A 21,373-nucleotide genomic window follows, 5' to 3' on the forward strand; every position below is an offset into this window, starting at 1 on the left:
CCCTGTACTGATTACATTTCTGTTTGACTGTACCCTGCACTGATTACATTTCTGTTTGACTGTACCCTGCACTGATTACATTTCTGTTTGACTGTACCCTGCACTGATTACATTTCTGTTTGACTGTACCCTGCACTGATTACATTTCTGTTTGACTGTACCCTGTACTGATTACATTTCTGTTTGACTGTACCCTGTACTGATTACATTTCTGTTTGACTGTACCCTGTACTGATTACATTTCTGTTTGACTGTACCCTGTACTGATTACATTTCTGTTTGACTGTACCCTGCACTGATTACATTTCTGTTTGACTGTACCCTGCACTGATTACATTTATGTTTGACTGTACCCTGTACTGATTACATTTCTGTTTGACTGTACCCTGTACTGATTACATTTCTGTTTGACTGTACCCTGTACTGATTACATTTCTGTTTGACTGTACCCTGTACTGATTACATTTCTGTTTGACTGTACCCTGCACTGATTACATTTCTGTTTGACTGTACCCTGCACTGATTACATTTATGTTTGACTGTACCCTGTACTGATTACATTTCTGTTTGACTGTACCCTGTACTGATTACATTTCTGTTTGACTGTACCCTGTACTGATTACATTTCTGCCAATAAATTATTCAATCAATCAATCAATCAATCAGCATCCCTATTCTGGTTCTAACATACTTGTCTTCTCTCTCTCTCCAGATGAGCTGGTGGGCTACGCAGACTGCGAGGGTCTTCTGGTTTTGGGGATTCCCTACGAGGACCAGAGCTCTTCGGGGACAGTCCGCCGCTCGCTCTCCGCGCCCTACGCCTCGTCCCTGGACCTCCCTCCCCCCACCTCCGTGGACCCCCCGGCCGCGGGGCAGACCACCAGGTACCAGTGCGACCTGGTGGCGAGGCACGGCAGCGACGTGTACCGCTACCCCAGTCCCCTCCACGCCGTGGCCGTTCAGAGTCCCATGTTCTTCCAGACGCTCGGCGCGTCGGGACACCATCAAGGACCTCCACACGTCCAGGAGGCTTCTCTGGAAGGACACAAAGCCGACTGTCCTCCTCCTCGTGTCGCTCCTTCCGCGTCGGCGCCTCAGGTCCATCAGAGCACCTCCTGGTCGATGACTCCTCCCTCGTCGTGCGTCTCCTCCCAGACTCCCTCCAGCAAGCGTCTGGAGGGTTATATCTTCGGTCTGTTGCAGAGGAGGTCTCAGCCGGTTCGGCCCAACAAACCCAGGACCAGCATCAGCACCGACCCGGGTAAGAGCATCCACAGGCAGGCCAGTCTGTGTGGGAGGCAGCAGGGTCCGGGTCTGGGACAGGGTACGTTGAGGGGGTCTGAGCCCAGGACCAGCTGGCAGGCTGGCGTGGTGCTAGCGGGGACAGCGAGCTCGGAGGGAGGGTCTGCGGAGAGTAAAAGAGAAGAGCAGGCTTACCGTTCACAAGAACAGACACAAAATGGCTGCTCTGCCAGCAACGGTGACCTGGCACCAAATGGCTGCTCTGTCAACGGTGGAACGCAACAAGCTGGCTACTCTGTCGGCGGCAGTGGACTAAATGGCTACGCTGTGAACAATTGTGACGTTCATGTGAACAATAACAGCTTGTTGGAAAAGAAAGCCTTGTCTTCTGGTAGCAAAGCCACCGGGACTCCACCCGGCCATTACCTGGGAAGCCCCACGGCGAACTCTTCTCCCAAAGAACTGAAACATTCATGTTGCCCTGTAACGTCGACCACAGACCCAGACCCTCCCGTTAAATCTCCCCGGACTGTCAAACCCCAATCGGCCACACCCAAAAAGAGCCCCAATAAGCCCCTCCCTCTCACCCCGAACGGGAAAGGTGATAGGTCTCCGCCGGAGCTGGTCAGCCTAGGCTCCTCCTCCCAGAGCCAGGACGAGGGCGGAGCAGGAGGTCACATGGTCAGCGGTCAGCACCTTCCCGCCCAGCGGCACGCCGCCAAGCTGCGGAAAGGCGGCGGCAGTAAGAGCCTCAAGACGAGCGCTAAGAAGAGCCAACCAATCAAAGCCAGCCGCAACTGTGAAAACAGCCTACCCAAGTCCGACAGGACGCCCAGACCCAGAGGCAGCTCCCGGAGGACGCCGCAGTATGACGAAATAATCGCCCCCCACCACCAGAAAGTCTCCAAGAGAGGTACCGCCGCTGCCGGCGGTGCGCCTGGGCTGTCCGCCTCCAGATTGAAACGCATCCCGGAGGACCAGGTGTTCCTGGACAAACCCATCGCCACCTCCACCCTGATCAGTAACGGCGGTACAAAGTGTGGCGCGTCGCGGCAGAGCCACCACCACCACCGAGCGCACCACGGGAGCCACCACCACCACGGACGCGAGCCGGTGGTCGTGGTGGCCAAGCCCAAGTACAAACGCAACGACTACAGGCACCTGCGCGCCATGGCCGAGGTCCCGTACGACGAGGCCTTCCGCCGCGCCCAGCGGAGGCAGAGGAAGGAGCTGATGGGCCAGAACGCCACCGCCACCACCACCACCACCACCACGGCATACCTGACGACCGCGGAGCGGCACTACGCCAGTCCCTACGCCTACCCGGCCGCCAGCGGCGGCGGGGGGGCGCGCAGCGACTCGGAATACTCGGCCGAGTGCGCCTCGCTCTTCCACTCCACCATTATGGACACCAGCGAGGACGAGCGCTCCAACTACACCACCAACCGCTTCGGAGACAGCGAGTCCAGTGAGAGCGAGGGCGAGTTTGAGGGGGACGACAGCACCTCCGTGAGCGACTCGCAGGAGAGCGGAGTGGGAGGCGGAGCCGAGGGCGGAGGAGGAGGGGCCAGCGGCTGGGCCAAGTCGGGAGTGGCGGCGGCAGCGGGGTCCGGGACGCGGGGCACACGGGACTCGACCCCGGCTCTGGTGAAGATCAAAGCCTCTCGGAATCTGAAGAAGAGGATTCTGAGGTTTAAATCGGGCTCTTTGAAACTCATGACCACTGTGTGAAGTGCTAGTGTTGGCCAACTATATTTATGGACGTACGTTGCCGATACCATCAGCGTTCCGTTTGTAAAAAAACTAAAACAAAACACCAGTGGGGGGACATTTTCTTATTATGTTTTTAATTAAATTGTTGAATTGTGATATTATTATCATGAACATAAATATCAAACATGTCAAGTCTACATTTCCCAAAAGGAAATGCATGCATTTCATTCAGCCTGACCAGAAGCAAACATTAATGATCGGGGGCCAGTGGTCAGTAAATCTGACCCTGGGGTACCTTTATATATAATTTAATTTATTACCCATCATAAGATCAACTCGACCCACAGAAGAGCAACTTGTCTTGGATTAATCCGAGTTCAAGTTAAAAGCCCCATCCTGCACTACTACACAGACAGCCCAAAGCAGATGCTCATCTACATTTTATTATTGTGTTTTCTCTGTTCTTTTTTGTTTAGGTTTTTGTTTGTTTTCGTGGAGGGTGGGGTTTCCAGTGTGTGTTGTGGAACTCAGGCATAGCCAATCAAATTGGTTCATCTTTATGGCCAACAAGTGCCTATTGGCTGAACTGACTGAAGCTTTTTGGGTTTCAATTTGTAATGATTATCAGTATTCTACGTGTTCCACCATTCTAGATCGATGCGTCCCATCCCTGGTTCTCATGGACCTCCAGTACCGCTGGTTTTATGTCCTACCAGGACCTCTAGTACCGCTGGTTTTATGTCCTACCAGGACCTCCAGTACCGCTGGTTTTATGTCCTACCAGGACCTCTAGTGCTGTTGGTTTTATGTCCTACCAGGACCTCTAGTGCTGTTGGTTTTATGTCCTACCAGGACCTCTAGTGCTGTTGGTTTTATGTCCTACCAGGACCTCTAGTGCTGTTGGTTTTATCTCCTACCAGGACCTCTAGTGCTGTTGGTTTTATGTCCTACCAGGACCTCTAGTGCTGTTGGTTTTATGTCCTACCAGGACCTCTAGTGCTGTTGGTTTTATCTCCTACCAGGACCTCTAGTGCTGTTGGTTTTATGTCCTACCAGGACCTCTAGTACGGCTGGTTTTATGTCCTACCAGGACCTCTAGTATGGCTGGTTTTGACAGAGGATCAGGTTTGGGAACCTCCTCCTGTGTTTTAGACTAATCTAAAATGTGCTGAATTGAACTTTTAGGGCTGGACAAGAAGAACTGCAGCCCAAAGTGTCTTCAGAGTGGACTCACCGGTTGATCCTGTGCATAACTGTTTACATTCCCAGGGCATGAAAACCATCGTCATCAAGAAAAAGGAAAAAAGACAGCTTCTGGGGGAGGTAGTCCCACCCACCCCCCGAGACACTTTGGGCTGTAGTTCTTTCACCGGCTTTTGTCTTTGTGAGATTAAAGATAAGGCTGGGAACGAGGTTAAAGTGGACTGGACTGATCTAGAGATGTGTGGTGTCTCTCTACCCTGCACTTTGACACAAGCGACTCAACAGAGGCCTGTTGTTGTGTTTCTAGCCTTATATTTTGTATATTTATTATTATTGTGCAACTGTGTGTCCATTGGCTGTAACCACCACACCCCAACGACAGTATTGATCACAGCCCAAAACGCCATCGCCAAATCTGTTTGTTTTTTTCTCCCTTACTTGTTTTCTTTTGTTTGGTTAAATGGTTCTAATGCAAGTTGTTTTGATGAAAGCTATTTAAAAACTAATATATTTGGCTGGTACTTATTTGAAGTCCTACTACGCTCCGGTACGTTTTGATTGAGTTAGGAGGATTACTGGGAGGCAGGGTGCGCTTGTTTTAAGGAGAGACGCTATATCTTCCCGCCGGTCACGATGGGATGGGCGGAGAGCGGCATAGGTGGAGTTTATTGCAGTAATCAAGTATATAAAAGTAGCCTCAAAACAAAGCCGCCTCTAAACGTGAGCGCAGTAATGTGGCCTTTTGTTTTGATGGAGAGCAGGCTGGTCAGGTGTTTACTGCCAATCTAAGGCCCAGTTCAACCACTTGAACCAGGTTTTATCCTCCATACATCTTCGTTGTATGATGTGCTGATCTTCATGAATTCTTCAGGAATTGCTTGGATTATGTGTAAACTCCACCGAGCATCTCTTAAACCAGTGCAGCCTCTCTCACCAAAACTAAAGCCCAACTCACAGGTATGATTTGTAATATGTTTTATATATTTTTTATTTTGTGGAACCTGTTGCCACAGTTTCATTTTCACACCTGGAGCAGGTTGGGGTCAATTCACCTTCGTCATTTTACCCATTTAGGACTGAGGCTGATTAAAAAAAAAAAATCTTAACAGTTTTCTGAAAAAAATGTTTCTATGTGAGTGGTGCTCAAACCTTTTTCATTTCAAGGACCCCCAGAATGATCTGTATTTGGCTGCGGACCCCCATCTGAAAATATGTAGTTCCAGGGACCCCCAGAAGTAAATATTTGAGTTTAATAAAAAAGAAACGTTCACTCTGAAGGAATATATATTCAAAGATTTCCCCCACATTTTCACGATTTTTCTAAAAAATAGCAGATTTACAAGCTCGTAGCGCGGCACCGAGTGCCACGCTACGAGCTTGTAGATCTGCTATTTTTCAATAGCTAAAGTATAACGTAATAAAACACAACAAAAGGGGTTCCCGTCCTGAATGGGTGGAATGGTCCGTTCAAAAACGCCGACTAGAACACACTAAACCGACGATAAGCCAAACCACCCAACTGAACATACTGTATACAATGTATTATTGACTTATTTTAAGTTTTAGCCACTTAAACCCATGAGCAGGGGTCCCCCAGGGCCCTGTACTAGGGTCGCTCCACACGACCTCTTTTAGCCGAAAATAGCTCTGATCTGCTATTTTCACCTTGACGTTCACTAGTAGGGTTCATGTGGTTTAAAAGACTACTAGCTCTTTCACCTTGACGTTCACTAGTAGGGTTCATGTGGTTTAAAAGACTACTAGCTCTTTCACCTTGACGTTCACTAGTAGGGTTCATGTGGTTTAAAAGACTACTAGCTGTTTCACCTTGACGTTCACTAGTAGGGTTCATGTGGTTTAAAAGACTACTAGCTGTTTCACATTTTGACGTCCCCATAGTCAAATACTGTGGCTTAAAAACATGCTAAATTAATTATTCTAATGTAGCATCATTCACAATCATTTGAACCATATTGCATACTATGCATAAAACATGTTTTTGTTTTGTTTTTTTGTGTGGTAATCTTTACTTTAAAAAAAAAAACACAAATCTTCTCTTTTTGGTTGGCGGCCAAATACTACATCACATGATTCACATCAATATGGGCCCGGAGTCCTTTTCCTTGCCATGAGACGGTTTTAGAAGCACTGATTTAAAAAAATGACGCTGAGGTGAATTGAGCGTAACCCTGGAGACCGGCAGCCAGAGAGCTGTGAACCACATGTACAGAATTATGATGTGTGTGTGTGTGTGTGTGTGTGTGTATATATACTGTCTATGTATGTCAATACGTTATACTTCATCTTTTTATCGCTTCATTCATTAAAATTTTGGCTTTAAACTCTTAAAACCCTGTTTCTTGTTCTATTCTCATCATAGCTGCCGTGTTGATGTGTTTTAACTGTTTTTTTGTGGCTTTCGCCTTTATTTTATATATTTTTTATGGAGGGACAGACAGTAGGCCGACAGGAAATGGGGAGAGAGAGATGGGGGGAAGACATGCAGTAAAGGCCGTCGGGATCGGGAGTCGACTGGATTACCAGCCAAGGTGCCATTGAGCCATGGCCCAGGCCGAACTAGCATGTTTTTAACACATTGAGAGCCCACGCAAAACTGCCCAAAAATCACTTTCACCTAGAAAATCCATTCACATTTTTTATAATTCAGCTGACTGTGGAGACACATGCTGGAACTTTTTACTTTGAAATGTTTTATAGTTTCTGAGTTATTTAATTTAAACGCCAAATGCATTCTCAATGGCGAAAACACAAACTTTGGCACCACGTATTTTTTTTCAAAGACGTCCACAGACGTCTTGGGCTATGCCCATGCGGTAATACCAAGGACGTCCACAGACGTCTTGGGCACAAAATGTTAATAGAGAGAGACCGATAACTGATTTTTGTATTTGGCTTTTCAAAAATAGCAGAGTGTCCTGTTACTGGAACAGTGAGTAGTAGTAATTACATTACAACATTGCGAAGTACAATAGAATTATTACATGAGAATAAAAAATAGAATGGAAGAACAAAGTATACCAGAAAACCAGGTTGATGAAGTAAAGTGAAATACTGTATACAGCAATAACAACTATATATAGAACAGACCACCATTAGTCTATGTATGAACTGCTGGTCAACATGTCAAAGATAACAGATCCTAATCAATATTAAATAGCAGGAATCATAATCAATAAACACAAATCGATAAACAACACAGATCATAATCAATAAGCTAAACTGGTATGATCCTCTAAGATTGACCCCTGTTTCTCTCTCTCTCCTTGCACAGTAAAATCACTCACTCCCGAGTACTGTCCGAACCTCCGTTTGAAACGCTGAGGAAGGCAGACGTGCCGAAGCGCGTCCGTTTCTCTAGGTAGACTGCTGCTGTGTTCGTTCACGCAAAAATAAAACGAGTCCATAAGAAACTACTCAAGAGTGCGGATATTCCTGTCTCCGAACCTCATGCAAATCATCTCTATAGTCATGTGCTCAAGGCCAACAATCGGTCAGATATTTCATTTTCCATCCTGATTGGCTTCCAAAGTCTGCAGGACTGTTCACACATTCTCACTAGGCCATGGAAGATATGCTAGGTTAAATTCTACAAGGTTCAGTATTTCATTCTCACATGTGTCTTCCAAGCCAGCGTGGCACAAGAGGTGATGTCAGGGGTTTATAAACCAAACCAAACCAAACTCTTCTAAAATACTTGTACAAAATATCATGCCATGTCAGGGTTTAATAAATATACACACCATTTAATATACACCACTATAATAACCAAAAGGTCCCACAGTGCAGTCCCAACAGAGTGGAGGCCGTGTAGCACGGAGGATACTGCACCACTATAATAACCAAAAGGTCCCACAGTGCAGTCCCAACAGAGTGGAGGCCGTGTAGCACGGAGGATACTGTCGACAGTGCAGTCCCAACAGAGTGGAGGCCGTGTAGCACGGAGGATACTGTCGACAAAAGAGAGCAGACTCATTAGCACACATCAATATATGTCTGTAACACCTGCTAGAACTGAACCGCAAATGCCAATAATAATCAAACCAAACGGTAAAATACCGGTGGAAAACAGTGGCTATTTAAAATAAAAATAAAAAATCATTAAAAAGAACAGCACAAACCTAGTTTGCTTTGCAGTGAATGATACACGACTCCTGTAGCACAACCACAGCTGCAAGAAGAAGACAGTGATATTACAAAACTAAAAATGCATAAAAAATACACAGGTGGACACATACAACTCATAGAATGTATAGCCTGTCACGGGACAGCCCGTGCCCTGGCCTATACACAGGCAATGATTGGGGACATATTGCATAAACTTTACTACACCTGCTTCCAATTCATTATCAATCAGCCGGCTTGGAAGTGGCGGGTCAATACTGCAACTGAAATGCATTGCTGAAGTATACTACTAATGGTTTTAAATGTATATTTATTGATGTGAAGTTGAATTGATTGTGAGTCACCTCTCTTCTCTGCAGTGGCATGCCTATGTTGGTTGGGAAGGTACCAAGTGCTGCAGAGGAGGAGGGGTGTTTGATTCGAGAGCAATCTTATTTAAAACGAAACTATAGTATGTGTATGAATGGACGTCTGGAATCTCATGTTTAAGTTAATGGTAAAACCTTCAGTAATGGTGTGTTAACTAAATTGGCCTTTTGTTTTCTTATGGTGAGTTAATTGAATTGCCAATTTGCTGTGATGTGGTTTGGTATGTCTCACTCCTATAAAAGGGAGCCTGCAGGTGATGTGTGGGAGTTAGACCTTGGTTGACACACAGGTAACAGCCTAAGTGAGAGCTGCCAGGGCCCTTTGGAAAGTAAAGGTATGGCCTGTTATAGCTTCTCGTTGTTTTAGGTGTTGTTCAGTAGTGTTGTCTTCAAGTGTGGTTATGTTTGTACAACTGTTATTTTGGCCAAATTCTTTTTAGTCTTTGCTGACCATTTGTACCATAATCTGCACTGGACTGGAAAGGTGAATTAAAAACCCTAAAAGGGGCATTCTTGGACTCTTCTGTCTTTTTGGAGCCTTGGCCGGTCGGCCAACTTCACATAGCCCACTGTTTTACCAGTTATCTCCAGATCTCTATAGACACAGCACAGCAGTTCATTGGAGGTCACTTCATTTGTAAACTGAAATAAATAAATACATTTTGAATAAGATCAAATAAAACAAGGATGTTGACACAAATCAAAGTGCTATAAGCATGGTAAGCATCCATGTGCTCAAACAATAGGCCTATAGACTAAGAAACAAAGGCCAGCAGTAGCATTAGCTGCCTGCAATTAACAATTGCTACCCAAGGTTGAGCTTTATAATGAGTTCTCCTTCCCTCTGCATGAGAAGGGGGGAAACACCACATGGGCCTGGCTGTCTACCAGGAGGAACTAGACATTTATAACCTCCTGGTCACCTGACTAGGTCAGGTGCAGTGAGTGTGCACCATTCACCCCGGTCCACGGCTGCCGGACTAGTGTAACATGTATAAGGAACCAGTCTTACAGTATAGATTAGGGCCTTGGCTGGTTAGTGGTGCTGCTTGAGATGTGAGAGACCGGGTTCAAATCCCCCGTCTATATACTTGTCTTTGCTGTTTGATGCTATTACGTAGGTTAAAAGTTTAAATAATGGTTAATGTGTCTCTTTCACCCTCATTTGTGATCATTTACTGTGGAAGGCCGGAGACGATGTTTTGGCCCCTGTGGGGGGGTCACGGGAAGGTGAAGGTGGGAGTGAACGTTGAAAACTGAAGAAATAAAAACCTTCCCATTGCTGTTGTATTGTCTCTGAGAAGCAGACATATTTCTGTATGTCTGTCTGTCTGTCTTTCAGATATAGGCTATATATTCTTCCATTTAAGTGAGAGAAACCGTGTGTGTGTGTGTGTGTGTGTGTGTGTGTGTGTGTGTGTGTGTGTGTGTGTGTGTGTGTGTGTGTGTTAGGGTCACCGTGCGGCCACCGTGAGGTCACTGCGGGGTCAACAGCGGTGATCGAGCTCCTAACGTGATTTTTAAAAAGGTCTCCGGGCATCCTGAGGTGAAAGACTCTCTGTCTTGTCTGTTCATCTCAGCTGGAGATACGCTGATAGCCCTGTGTGTGCGTGCGTGCGTGCGCATGCGTGTTATGTATGTGTGTTGTATCCTGTCCTCTTCTATGCACACACACACACACACGCACACACACACACAAAACTGTACCTATAACTCAATATAAACGAACTAATGAAAAATGAATAAATGATAACCCTCATTTACAGTGACAAGGAATATGAGAGAAGAATATGAAAACAAACAACAGCCAGCAAACAATGAAACAATCATAGACAGGAATTAAGAAAAAAAACATAATTTATAAAGAGCTAGATACTATAAAAATGAAATAAGATTAAAAACAATGATATATATTGTATATATGAGATATACAGTACAATGGAATGGATGGTGGATTTGAGCCGTGCAAAGCCCTAGGGATTAGAAGTCAAAGTAAGTCATTAAATCTTGTACAGCTCTAATTTGTCCAGGACAACATCTCAGACGGATACAAGGAAAGGATGTTTCACAATGAGGGGTTTAAAAATAAATAACTGTCTGCTGTGCCTCTCTGCAAGAGAGAGACAAGCAGCCATAGCGGGAAGTTCACACTGCACAGTGATTTCAGCTCCCGTAATGAATCTGATAGCTTAGTGTCAGTATCACTTCACTGACATGATGGTAATAAGAAGAAAATGTATAGCCGAACACCCGTAGCTGCCAATGCCAAATGTTTTATTGTGGACAGAAGAAGGCAGATGTTCTGTGTGAAACATTGGTCTTGTCTCCGATGCTAACATGATACTGACATGATACTGACATGATACTGACATGATACTGGACATGATACTGACATGATACTGACATGATACTGACCATGATACTGACATGATACTGACCATGATACTGACCATGATACTGACATGATACTGACCATGATACTGACATGATACTGACCATGATACTGACATGATACTGACCATGATACTGACATGATATACTGACCATGATACTGACATGATACTGACCATGATACTGACATGATACTGACATGATACTGACATGATATACTGACCATGACACTGACCATGATACTGACATGACACTGACCATGATACTGGACATGATACTGACCATGATACTGACCATGATACTGACATGATACTGACCATGATACTGACCATGTTACTGACATGATACTGACCATGATACTGACCATGATACTGACATGATACTGACCATGATACTGACCATGATACTGACATGATACTGACCATGATACTGACATGATACTGACCATGATACTGACCATGATACTGACATGATACTGACCATGATACTGACATGATATACTGACCATGATACTGACATGATACTGACCATGATACTGACATGATACTGACGTGATACTGACATGATACTGACATGATATACTGACCATGATACTGACATGATACTGACATGATACTGACATGATACTGACCATGATACTGACCATGATACTGACATATTGACCATGATACTGACATGATACTGACATGATACTGACCATGATACTGACCGTGATACTGACATGATACTGACATGATACTGACCATGTTACTGACCATGATACTGACCATGATACTGACATGATACTGACCATGATACTGACATGATACTGACATAATACTGACATGATACTGACCATGATACTGACATGATACTGACCATGATACTGACATGATACTGGACATGATACTGACATGATACTGACATGATACTGACCATGATCATTGTCCTGTCTGCCTTTCACACATGTAGTGTGCAACAGAATGCCCGTACGCATATGGAGAATGCCCGTACGCATATGGAACCAAATGGACCCATATAAGGATCCAAGGCATTTGGTTCTGTGTGTGAGCACAAAGACTTTACTGTGTCAAGAACGCATCCTAATAACGTGACAGATCTTTGTTTGTGGAGCTGAACTCGGCGGGAAGCCGTTGTTTTACGGTCTGTCGCGTTTGTTTTTCATTAAGGAAACTGTCCCCCCCTCAGTACATCACTAATGAAACGTGGATGTGATTGGACTTCAAAGTGTTCTCATGAGATTTAACATCTAACATGTCTCCATATTGCAACAATGTATCTCCATGTTTTCTATGTGTCTGATGTGAATTGTGGATTAAAAACACGCTTGCACACACACACACACACACACACACACACACACACACACACACACACACACACACACACACACACACACACACACACACACACACACACACACACACACACACACGCACACACAGCAGCTTTGTCTGATCCTAGGTCTGTTGGCTAGCACATCTAAACCTTGTTTTAATGGCCGTAATAACCACTGTAATGACAGATTAATTTTGGCCCTGCATGAGAACCACACTGTGGTTATGGCGGCTTTGATGTGTGTGTGTGTGTGTGTGTGTGTGTGTGTGTGTGTGTGTGTGTGTGTGTGTGTGTGTGTGTGTGTGTGTGTGTGTGTGTGTGTGTGTGTGTGTGTGTGTGTGTGTGCGCGCGGCACATGTCTTCATGTGACACTATAGGACAGTGTTTGTGTGTTTGTCTGCAAGCATGTCTGTGTGCGTGCGTGCGTGCGTGCGTGCGTGCGTGTCAGATGTCATTGAGTGGATCTTTTTATAGGCTACAGTTGTGTTTGAGGCAGACATTCTATACAGACAGCAATATGACATTACATTCCATCCGTGTTACTTCAGCAACACACTTTCTTAACCAAAGGCAAAGTGTATTCATTAACCAAATGTTTATTAATAATATGTAAAGTGTATTCATGAACCAAATGTCCATTTAACCAAGTGCAAAGTGTATAGTATGTCGTCTTTTTATTTATTTTTCCTACACACACACACACACACACACACACACACACACACACACACACACACACACACACACACACACACACACACACACACACACACACTATGCGGAGCACACCAGATGGAGTGTTTTTGAATGGTGCTTGCGCCACTCCTATGCAGAGCTATGTGTGTGTGTGTGCGTATGTAAATATATGTACGTACTGTACGTGTATGTATGTTCTTTTAATGTTTTATGTTATGTGGTGACCTACCCATTAGCTAACTTAATGTTTCATGTTATGTGGTGACCTACCCATTAGCTAACTTAATGTTTCATGTTATGTGGTGACCTACCCATTAGCTAACTTAATGTTTCATGTTATGTGGTGACCTACCCATTAGCTAACTTAATGTTTCATGTTATGTGGTGACCTACCCATTAGCTAACTTAATGTTTCATGTTATGTGGTGACCTACCCATTAGCTAACTTAATGTTTCATGTTATGTGGTGACCTACCCATTAGCTAACTTAATGTTTCATGTTATGTGGTGACCTACCCATTAGCTAACTTAATGTTTCATGTTATGTGGTGACCTACCCATTAGCTAACTTAATGTTTCATGTTATGTGGTGACCTACCCATTAGCTAACTTAATGTTTCATGTTATGTGGTGACCTACCCATTAGCTAACTTAATGTTTCATGTTATGTGGTGACCTACCCATTAGCTAACTTAATGTTTCATGTTATGTGGTGACCTACCCATTAGCTAACTTAATGTTTCATGTTATGTGGTGACCTACCCATTAGCTAACTTAATGTTTCATGTTATGTGGTGACCTACCCATTAGCTAACTTAATGTTTCATGTTATGTGGTGACCTACCCATTAGCTAACTTAATGTTTCATGTTATGTGGTGACCTACCCATTAGCTAACTTAATGTTTCATGTTATGTGATGACCTACCCATTAGCTAACTTAATGTTTCATGTTATGTGGTGACCTACCCATTAGCTAACTTAATGTTTCATGTTATGTGGTGACCTACCCATTAGCTAACTTAATGTTTCATGTTATGTGGTGACCTACCCATTAGCTAACTTAATGTTTCATGTTATGTGGTGACCTACCCATTAGCTAACTTTGAGCTTGTTAAAAGGAATTTTACCAGAAAGGTTTGATGAGTTCCAGCCAGTAATTAGTGAAGTACTTCATTAGGAATGCTGCATTGGTCTTCACCCCGTAGGCTAGCAGATATCCATTAAGATACAGTGTGTGTGTGTGTGTGTGTGTGTGTGTGTGTGTGTGTGTGTGTGTGTGTGTGTGTGTGTGTGTGTGTGTGTGTGTGTGTGTGTGTGTGTGTGTGTGTGTGCGAGCGAGCGAGCGTGCACGTGATAAGAACATCCTGTGTCCTGCTGTGTGTGTGTGTGTGTGTGTGTGTGTGTGTGTGTGTGTGTGGGTGTGTGTGTGTGTGTGTGTTCAACAGATATAGTCTGTCATTTTAACATCTCTTTGTGTTTGTTTGCAGGAAGGACAGGCTAAGCAGAAATGCATGCTCTGACAATCTCTGTATACTCAGGATTTCTGTCTGTTTAAAAGCACTTAAACCCTATATTTTGTCATCCGGAGTCCCCCAGGGGCCCTTATCCCCCCCCCCCCCCCCCCCCCCCCATGCTGCTGATAGAAGTTAATGCTACACTATGTAGTCTCGCGTTGCCAGACTGTTGCCCCTCGCAATTTTCAAATGCTTCCGTCATACAGTCTGGAGCAACGGAAGCTATGAGTAAAATATAAAGCGGAAGTGGAGCCTCGATCCTCCCCACTTCCGTTTCGTCTTTACAGTCGCGCACTTTTATCCTAATATAAATATAAATCATCTAAGCATATATAGCTTGTTGCTTAGCAGGAATGGAAATAAAACCAATAAAATGTAAAGATATTTTAAAATATATTTTCGGAAATGCCAGCTTCCTTACTCGGATTTTGGGAGCTGTAGTTCCAGACTCTATATATATATAGCAGTCGGAGATTGAGCAATCGTTTTAATCGTGGATAGGGGGAGGGCTGTCTAACTGAGACAACATGTAGTCCATGGACTATTAAATGAGGACAGGAAGCGAAGACCGTATGGTGGACTCCATGTTGCTCACTGGAAGGAAAGAAACATGCGCAATTGAGACCAAGGAAGCTGAACGTGGAAGTGTTGGCTATGCAGCCAACACTATAAAACATGCGCAATAGCCCATTGCGCATGTTTCTTTCCTTCCAGGGAGCAACATGGAGTCCACCGTATACGGTCTTCGCTTCCTGTCCTCATTTAATAGTCCTTGATGTAGTCCAGGAAGTAAGTGAGCCCAGTGTCCATGACGTCAGAGACACTGGGCTAACTGCTAAAATCTAAAATACCTAAAACCACATATTACACATAAAGACCCCCAGGAAAGTGTTCCAAATCGTCTAAACGTCATTAACATGTATTTTTTAGCAAAAAGGGTGAAGTTTCCATGTAAAGCTGGACACCGACCTCCCACCTGGAGAAGCACAGAGGAATGTTTGCTAAGAGCATTAAGTACATGTAGGAATTCAAAGTGAGAATTTCAGGTAAAGGTGTGTCCGGCCTGACCCTGCGGACGGAGATAAACCTGACCCTGCGGACGGAGATAAACCCACCTGAACGCCACACAGGTAAAGGTGTGTCCGGCCTGACCCTGCGGACGGAGATAAACCCACCTGAACGCCAGGTAAAGGTGTGTCCGGCCTGACCCTGCGGACGGAGATAAACCCACCTGATGTAAAGGTGTGTCCGGCCTGACCCTGCGGACGGAGATAAACCCACCTGAACGCCACACATCTAACTTCAATCTGATGGTAAAGGTGTGTCCGGCCTGACCCTGCGGACGGAGATAAACCCACCTGAACGCCACACATCTAAAGGTGTGTCCGGCCTGACCCTGCGGACGGAGATAAACCCACCTGAACGCCACACATCTAACTTCAATCTGATGGTAAAGGTGTGTCCGGCCTGACCCTGCGGACGGAGATAAACCCACCTGAACGCCACACATCTAAAGGTGTGTCCGGCCTGACCCTGCGGACGGAGATAAACCCACCTGAACGCCACACATCTAACTTCAATCTGATGGTAAAGGTGTGTCCGGCCTGACCCTGCGGACGGAGATAAACCCACCTGAACGCCACACATCTAAAGGTGTGTCCGGCCTGACCCTGCGGACGGAGATAAACCCACCTGAACGCCACACATCTAACTTCAATCTGACCTCCTCCCAGGTAAAGGTGTGTCCGGCCTGACCCTGCGGACGGAGATAAACCCACCTGAACGCCACACATCTAACTTCAATCTGACCTCCTCCCCAACACGGGGTCAGGGGCCACGTTTGGGTCACGGACCCATGTTTTCTGCATGGGTAAAGGCAGTGGTTCACAAACCTTCTCATGCCAAGGACCCCCAAATTGACACTAATTAGCCCGCGGACCCCCCATTTGAAAAGATATGCCTGCAGGGACCCCCAATAAGAGAAGGTTTTTTTCGGCTCTAGCAGTGATTCTCAACCGGTTTAATTTCAAGGACCCCCAGTTTGACATTAGCATTAGTCTACGGATCGCCATTTAATGGCATTTCTATCTCTGGGACCCCAATTTATATTGTAAAATCAATGTTAATTTAACTCTGAGAGTGTACAAATGGAACCAAATGAACCCATTAGGGTAAATTTGGTTCCATTTGTACACTCTCAGAGTTACAGACCCATAAGGGTCCATTTGGTTCATTTGTACACTCTCAGAGTTACAGACCCATAAGGGTGCATTTGATTCCAAACTATCATTTAGCTGGGGACAACCAGGAACTCCCTCAAGGACCCCTGGGGGTCCCCGGACCCCACTTTTGGAACCACTGCGTATAAAGTGACCCATGTTTCTGCATAGAAGATCTGCTATTTTGCGAGCTTGTAGATCTGCCTCGGGGGTCCCTGGCTGGCACAAAACATTTTTCCATGGGGGTCCGCAGCCAAATAAATATCAGTTTGGGGGTCCTTCACATGAAGAAGTTATAAAAAACACTGCTCTAATATAGCCAAACACCACAACAGTACTGGTACGTACGTTTAGATTACAATACAATAGTCTAGTAAAGCTTCTCAATGTTTACACACACACACACACACACACACACACACACACACACACACACACACACACACACACACACACACACAGAGCATCCAAACTTTCTAATTTGAGAAGACTCCAGCAGTGAGTGCGTGCGTGCGTGTGTGTGCGTGCGTGCGCGCGTGCGTGCGTGCGTGCGTGCGTTGCGTTGCGTGCGTGCGTAAATGAGTGAAATCAAGAGTAGCGTTTTGTTGGAATGAGGACCTGAGGTCATATGACCTGGGTCACATTCAGAATGATTGACAGGTCACCTCAGGAGGGGAGGTCACCAAAGGACAGTGGCTTGATGTCCCCCTCTTCACCTCTACCACCCCCTCTCTCTCTCTCTCACTCTATCTAGTTATCTCTCACCCCCTCTCTGTCACTACTCACTATGCTCTTTCCTCTTGTCTCTCGCCCACTCTCTCTCTCTCTCTCTCTCTCTCTCTCTCTCTCTCTCTCTCTCTCTCTCTCTCTCTCTCTCTCTCTCTCTCTCTCTCTCTCTCTCTCTCTCTCTCTCTCTCTCCAGAGGTTAAAAGTTAAATGACAACAGAAAACAGCATGATGTTTGACTGTCCTGTTCAGCATTAAGCTCCTAGAATGTGAAAGAATTCCTAATGAGCATTAGTGAGGACCAATTATACGGAGATAAGGCTGAAAATGGGTGTACTGCATGCTCCTGTAACAATAGTTCCTATGATGATAGCATTAGCTAACTTATAATAGTAACAATAGTTCCTATGATAGCATTAGCTAACTTATAATGGTAACAATAGTTCCTATGATAGCATTAGCTAACTTATAATGGTAACAATAGTTCCTATGGTAGCATTAGCTAACTTATAATGGTAACAATAGTTCCTATGATAGCATTAGCTAACTTATAATGGTAACAATAGTTCCTATATGATAGCATTAGCTAACTTATAATGGTAACAATAGTTCCTATGATAGCACTAGCTATATTATAATGGTAACAATGGTTCCTATGATAGCATTAGCTCTTAGAAACGGTAACACTAGTTTTTTTTTTACAATGATAGCATTAGCTCCTATAAAGTCACACACTGGGTTCACTGTTAGACACTGAACCCCTAACTGTTAGGGGTTCAGTGTCTTGCTCAAGGACACTTCGACTGTAACCCGAGGAGAGATGCGTGGGGGATATAGCGAACCGGGCGGGCAGGAACATTTCCATTCTCCAAGGTTCCCCTTGAAACACACATCTTGTATATGGGGGTCTGCATTCATTCGGGGTCCTTGAGATGGTTTGAGATGCACTGGTGTTATCATGTAAGCGTTGGCCTTTAGTTGAGGTTGAGCAGGGTCATGTTTGATTGACAAGCAGACAGCCTCAGGGGGCGGGGTCACCAGAGGACAACCAAGGATTATCCCGGGGGTGGGGGTGGTCTTTTTCTCTGTTTATCTTTAGCTCTGTAGTGTCCACCTACCCATCTCTCTCTCTGTCTCTCTCTCTCTGTCTCTCTCTCTCTCTCTCTCTCTCTCTCTCTCTCTCTCTCTCTCTCTGTCTCTCTCTCTCTCTCGCTCTCAATTCAATTCAATTCAATGGAGCTTTATTGGCATGAGAAAACGTATTTTACATTGCCAAAGCAAAAGTGGAACAAGACAATCAAGATAAAACAATGAATGTATAAATAAATATTAAATATAAATAGTAATAAAATAACTTCTATAACTATAAACTATAAAAAAGCTTGAGCATGTCTGTCTGTCTGTCTGTCTGTCTGTCTGTCTGTCTGTCTGTCTGTCTGTCTGTCTGTCTGTCTGTCTGTCTGTCTGTCTGTCTCATCCTTTATTTTCAGATTTCTTACATTTCTTATTACATCTTATTACATTTCTTATTTTGACTCCTCTTTGTGTCTCCCCGTAAACCGCCTCCTTAAGCTGTGTGTGCACGTGTGTGTGTGTGTGTGTGTGTGTGTGTGTGTGTGTGTGTGTGTGTGTGTGTGTGTGTGTGTGTGTGTGTGTGTGTGTGTGTGTGTGTGTGTGTGTGTGTGTGTGTGTGTGTGGCTGACTGTTAAACAGAAATCCATTAGTCATGCTCTGTGTGTCATTACAGCCTACTGCTGCTGCTGACAGCTCTGCTGATAAGACTTAAATTATCCACACGCGCACACACACACGCGCACACGCACACACACACACACACACACACACACACACACACACACACACACACACACACACACACACCACTGCAGGGGGGCCAAGGAATGGACACATTTTTTTCAATCACTGACGAAGGCTGGACAGCCGAAACGTTTGTATTATGTTGTAAAGCACATACAAAGAAGAAGACTTACAACTCTTGCCGCTGTGCGCGACCCAATACATTTAAACGTTGTCGTGTCCCGGGCCGGCGGTGGTATAATTCGTTTATCAAATGCCCACATTCTCATCTGTTCACAAACTAAAAGACAAAGTGAATAGAACACTGTCACTGGTGTCTGCCCCGAGACTGGGAGGTCAGGGTTCAAACCCTGGTTGGGTCATCCTATACCACAGGCTATAACCCCATGCCTCCCTGGCTGGGTCATCCTATACCACAGGCTATAACCCCATGCCTCCCTGGCTGGGTCATCCTATACGCTATACCACAGGCTATAACCCCATGCATCCCTGGTTGGGTCATCCTATACCACAGGCTATAACCCCATGCCTCCCTGGTTGGGTCATCCTATACCACAGACTATAACCCCATGCCTCCCTGGTTGGGTCATCCTATACCACAGGCTATAACCCCATGCCTCCCTGGTTGGGTCATCCTATACCACAGGCTATAACCCCATGCCTCCCTGGTTGGGTCATCCTATACCACAGGCTATAACCCCATGCCTCCCTGGTTGGGTCATCCTATACCACAGGCTATAACCCCATGCCTCCCTGGCTGGGTCATCCTATACCACAGGCTATAACCCCATGCCTCCCTGGCTGGGTCATCCTATACCACAGGCTATAACCCCATGCCTCCCTGGCTGGGTCATCCTATACCACAGGCTATAACCCCATGCCTCCCTGGCTGGGTCATCCTATACCACAGGCTATAACCCCATGCCTCCCTGGCTGGGTCATCCTATACCAGGCTATAACCCCATGCCTCCCTGGTTGGGTCATCCTATACCACAGGCTATAACCCCATGCCTCCCTGGCTGGGTCATCCTATACCACAGGCTATAACCCCATGCCTCCCTGGCTGGGTCATCCTATACCACAGGCTATAACCCCATGCCTCCCTGGTTGGGTCATCCTATACCACAGGCTATAACCCCATGCCTCCCTGGCTGGGTCATCCTATACCACAGGCTATAACCCCATGCCTCCCTGGTTGGGTCATCCTATACCAGGCTATAACCCCATGCCTCCCTGGCTGGGTCATCCTATACCACAGGCTATAACCCCATGCCTCCCTGGCTGGGTCATCCTATACCACAGGCTATAACCCCATGCCTCCCTGGTTGGGTCATCCTATACCACAGGCTATAACCCCATGCCTCCCTGGTTGGGTCATCCTATACCACAGGCTATAACCCCATGCCTCCCTGGTTGGGTCATCCTATACCACAGGCTATAACCCCATGCCTCCCTGGTTGGGTCATCCTATACCACAGGCTATAACCCCATGCCTCCCTGGTTGGGTCATCCTATACCACAGGCTATAACCCCATGCCTCCCTGGTTGGGTCATCCTATACCACAGGCTATAACCCCATGCCTCCCTGGTTGGGTCATCCTATACCACAGGCTATAACCCCATGCCTCCCTGGTTGGGTCATCCTATACCACAGGCTATAACCCCATGCCTCCCTGGCTGGGTCATCCTATACCACAGGCTATAACCCCATGCCTCCCTGGCTGGGTCATCCTATACCAGGCTATAACCCCATGCCTCCCTGGCTGGGTCATCCTATACCACAGGCTATAACCCATGCCTCCCTGGTTGGGTCATCCTATACCAGGCTATAACCCCATGCCTCCCTGGTAGGGTAACTGCATCGAAAAATCGATTTCAAGAATCGAAGTATATCGAAATGAAAACAGCAACATTGACTATGTATCGTATCGTTTTGCAATGCAAATAATCGATTGTAGCCTATCAACATTTTTGTGCAGGGTATTTTGCAATTTTTTGAAG

At 45.6% G+C, this 21,373-nt stretch overlaps 1 protein-coding gene across 1 annotated transcript in view; it reads left to right on the top strand.

Moving 5' to 3' along the window:
- The window catches only part of dact1 (dishevelled-binding antagonist of beta-catenin 1), a 29,652-nt gene extending 24,166 nt beyond the window's left edge, over window positions 1–5,486 (top strand). The window contains exon 4 of the mRNA XM_079528966.1: window positions 713–5,486. Coding sequence (XP_079385092.1) covers window positions 713–2,973 — 2,261 coding nt within the window. The 3' untranslated portion in view covers window positions 2,974–5,486. The remainder of the gene's footprint in view (window positions 1–712) is intronic.
- The last annotated feature ends 15,887 nt before the right edge of the window (window positions 5,487–21,373 follow it).

Source organism: Electrona antarctica (assembly GCF_951216825.1).
Source record: "Electrona antarctica genome assembly, chromosome: 18".
Classification (NCBI taxonomy): Eukaryota; Metazoa; Chordata; class Actinopteri; order Myctophiformes; family Myctophidae; genus Electrona; species Electrona antarctica.